The 3054-nt window shown below is 43.2% G+C and overlaps 1 protein-coding gene across 1 annotated transcript in view; it reads right to left on the bottom strand.

Moving 5' to 3' along the window:
• Window positions 1–3054, bottom strand: part of LOC105504639 (poly(A)-specific ribonuclease PARN-like) — a gene marked incomplete at its 3' end in the record, with an annotated part of 55511 nt that overhangs the window by 13143 nt on the left and 39314 nt on the right. The window contains exon 11 of the mRNA XM_011932147.1: window positions 1914–1991. Coding sequence (XP_011787537.1) covers window positions 1914–1991 — 78 coding nt within the window. The remainder of the gene's footprint in view (window positions 1–1913; window positions 1992–3054) is intronic.

Here is a 3054-nt window from a genome sequence, read left to right as displayed (position 1 = left end):
AAAAAAAAAAAGATATGGGGGAAAAAATTATTTAAAAAAAAGAAAAAGATTAGTCCAGTGGCATACTATGGTGCACAGGCCAAATACAGCCCACCAATTATTTTTTAAATAAAGTTTTATTGTAACACGGCTACGCCCATTTGTTTACATATTCTATGGTATTTAGGGGCTACAATGGCAGAGCTGAGAGTTGTGACAGAAACGACACAGCCTGGAAAGCTGAAAATATTTTACTATGTGGCCCTTTATAAAAAACATTTGCCAACTTTTATTTTAAAGGATGGGCTGAAGGTTGAAGCGGGACAGGAAATGCAGCCTGGAATTTGCTAAACTCCAAGGTGAGAAATGAGAACGCTTGCAACAAAAATAAAAAGAATCAGCTGGGCGTAGTGGCTCACGCCTGTAATCCCGGCACTGTGGGAGGCTGAGGTGGGTGGATCACAAGGTCAAGAGATTGAGATCATCATGGCCAACACGGTGAAACCCCGTCGCTACTAAAAATACAAAAAAAACAGCTGGGCGTGGTGGCACGTGCCTGTAGTCCCAGCTACTCGGAAGGCTGAGGCAGGAGAATCACTTGAACCCAGGAGACGGATGTGGCAGTGAGCCGAGATCATGCCACTGCACTCCAGTCTGGTGAGAGAGTGAGACTCCATCTCAAAAAAAAAAAAAAAAAGAAAAGAAACCAGATGTGAGGGAGGGCATGCAGATAAAATCGTCAGGATGTTGAATGACCAGATCTGGGGACAGAGCTAGAGTCAAAACTGATGCTAAAAACAGGGTTGGTAACTGGGAATCACTTATGGTAATGGGATGAGGAGAAAGAAGTGGTTTGGAGACAGTAAGAAAGAAAAGAAGTACAAGTGAAATATCTCATTTGAGCCACGTCAATTCAGTACAACACTTAGTCTGGGGGCTATCCAGGTAGGGATGTCTGGAGTCCAGCATGAAATGTATACCTGGATCTGAAAAGAAACCACAGCTGGGGATAAAGATGTTGGTGTCTAGAGATCACTAAAAGACAAAAAAAGATGAAGAGGAAATAAAAGAGAGTAGAGCAGCGAGTGGCGGGAGACAAGTAACATGAGGCCACGCACACCATATGGAGCAGAAGAGGGAGAGCCAGTAGGGAAACCAAAGCAGCTTGTGCTTTGGTCAACCAAGGCAACTTGGCTCAAAGACTGAAAAAAGCACTACTGAGGTCAGCAGAGAATCTAAGGGAAGCAGCCTAGGAGGGACGATCAAGAATTCTGTAGGACTGGACCCACTTCAGCTGCCACCACTTACCTTCAATGGCCATGCTATGTCTAATTTTAGCAGGACCAAACTAGCAGCCCACACCTGTGGCCTGGGAATCCCTGCCCAGCACTAAATGAGCAAACTACTGGCATTAAGACGATGAAACAAATGTTTAATCTTCCTCTGGCAATGGCAGTGACTGAAGATCCCTTAATAAAAAAGCTTGTGGCCAGGCGTAGTGGCTCACGCCTGTAATCCCAGCACTATGGGAGGCCAAGGCAGGCGGATCATGAGGTCAGGAGTACGAGACCAGCCTGGCTAACATGGTGAAACCCCATCTCTACTAAAAATACAAAAATTCGCTGGACATGGTGACGGGTGCCTGTAATCCCAGCTATTCAGGAGGCTGAGGAAGGAGAATCACTTGAACTCGAGAGGCGGAGGTTGCAGTGAGCCAAGACTGCGCCACTGCACTCCAGCCTGGGCAACAGAGCGAAAGTACGTCTCAAGGAAAAAAAATTGCAACTGAGTGCATAAGATTCTGTCTGGGAACATGCTGCATACAAGGAAATGGCACCCAAGTAGAGGACAGTTTCTCAGTTAAAAGCATCATAGTATTTTTTCGGATAAAAAGCATCCTGCTAATATTTAACACAGACCAACAGGTCACTTACCGCAGGCAGAGGGCAGTAGAACTGATGAACTGTGTGCATGACGTCCAAGAGCATATTGTGTCCAATAACAAGTTTTCCCTAAAGAAAGTCAACGTTAGAAAAAAGACTTCTACATTCAAAATTATACTGGGGTTTGAGAATGTATAGTTCAGATTCCAAGAGGACTTTGTTCTAAACTTGCTTTCCACACTAAAAAAAACGAAAACAAAAACAAAAAAAAAGTACAAATAAGCAAATTTGGACTGGCTTCACTCCTCCTCCATTTTGGAATGTTAACTCCAGAAGGCAAAGTGAAAGCTCCAAATGACTTTGATGTCACTGATCTTTTTCTTGAATTGTTATTAATTATGCCACCCTCATGAATCAGAAGTAGTAAAATTTTGATCGAAAAGTTTTTTTAAAAGTAAAATCTCGGCTGGGCACAGTGGCTCACGATTGTTATCCCAGCACTTTCGGAGGTCAAGGTGGGTGGATCACCTGAGGTCAGCAGTTCAAGACCAGCCCGGCTAACACGGCGAAATCCCATGTCTACTAAAAACAGAAAAATTAGCCAGGTGTGGTGGTGCATGCCTGTAATCCCAGCTACCCAGGAGGCTGAGGCAGGAGAATCGCTGGAACCGAGGAGGCAGAGGCTGCAGTGAGCCGAGATTATGCCACTGCACTCCAGCCTGGGCGATAGAATGAGACTCTGTCTAAAAAAAAAAAAAACCACAGTAAAATCTGAAAGCATTGGCTCCCTTAAACTGTCAAGTAATTTGGGAACAAAACTAAACACAAATTTTAGGGCTGCACCCTTTAAAACAACCCACTTATTTGAAAAGATACAATACCAATGCTAAAAGGTAAAAGTAACTAATTTCTAACTATATTAAACAGAATTGCATTTCCTATATCATTATGTCAAAATTCAAGGGGTATGTTCTTAAATACGTATCCATTAAAAGTCACTGCCTTTCCGCCAACTGAAATACAATATATGTGCTGGCAGCCCTCTTCGTGCAATGGGCAGTCTGTCTGTCTTATGCTATACGTGCAACAAATTAGTCCATTTTGATAAAAATTAAACTTCCAAAATGCAACATCAATTTAGATTTAGCCAGCCAGTTGACACCATTTTTAACATAAAACATCAGGGGCCAGG

This window comes from Colobus angolensis, unplaced genomic scaffold (assembly GCF_000951035.1).
Source record: "Colobus angolensis palliatus isolate OR3802 unplaced genomic scaffold, Cang.pa_1.0 Scaffold93, whole genome shotgun sequence".
NCBI lineage: Eukaryota > Metazoa > Chordata > Mammalia > Primates > Cercopithecidae > Colobus > Colobus angolensis.
Note: the sequence above shows the minus strand (reverse complement) of the source record. Positions and strands in the feature narration are given on the sequence as shown.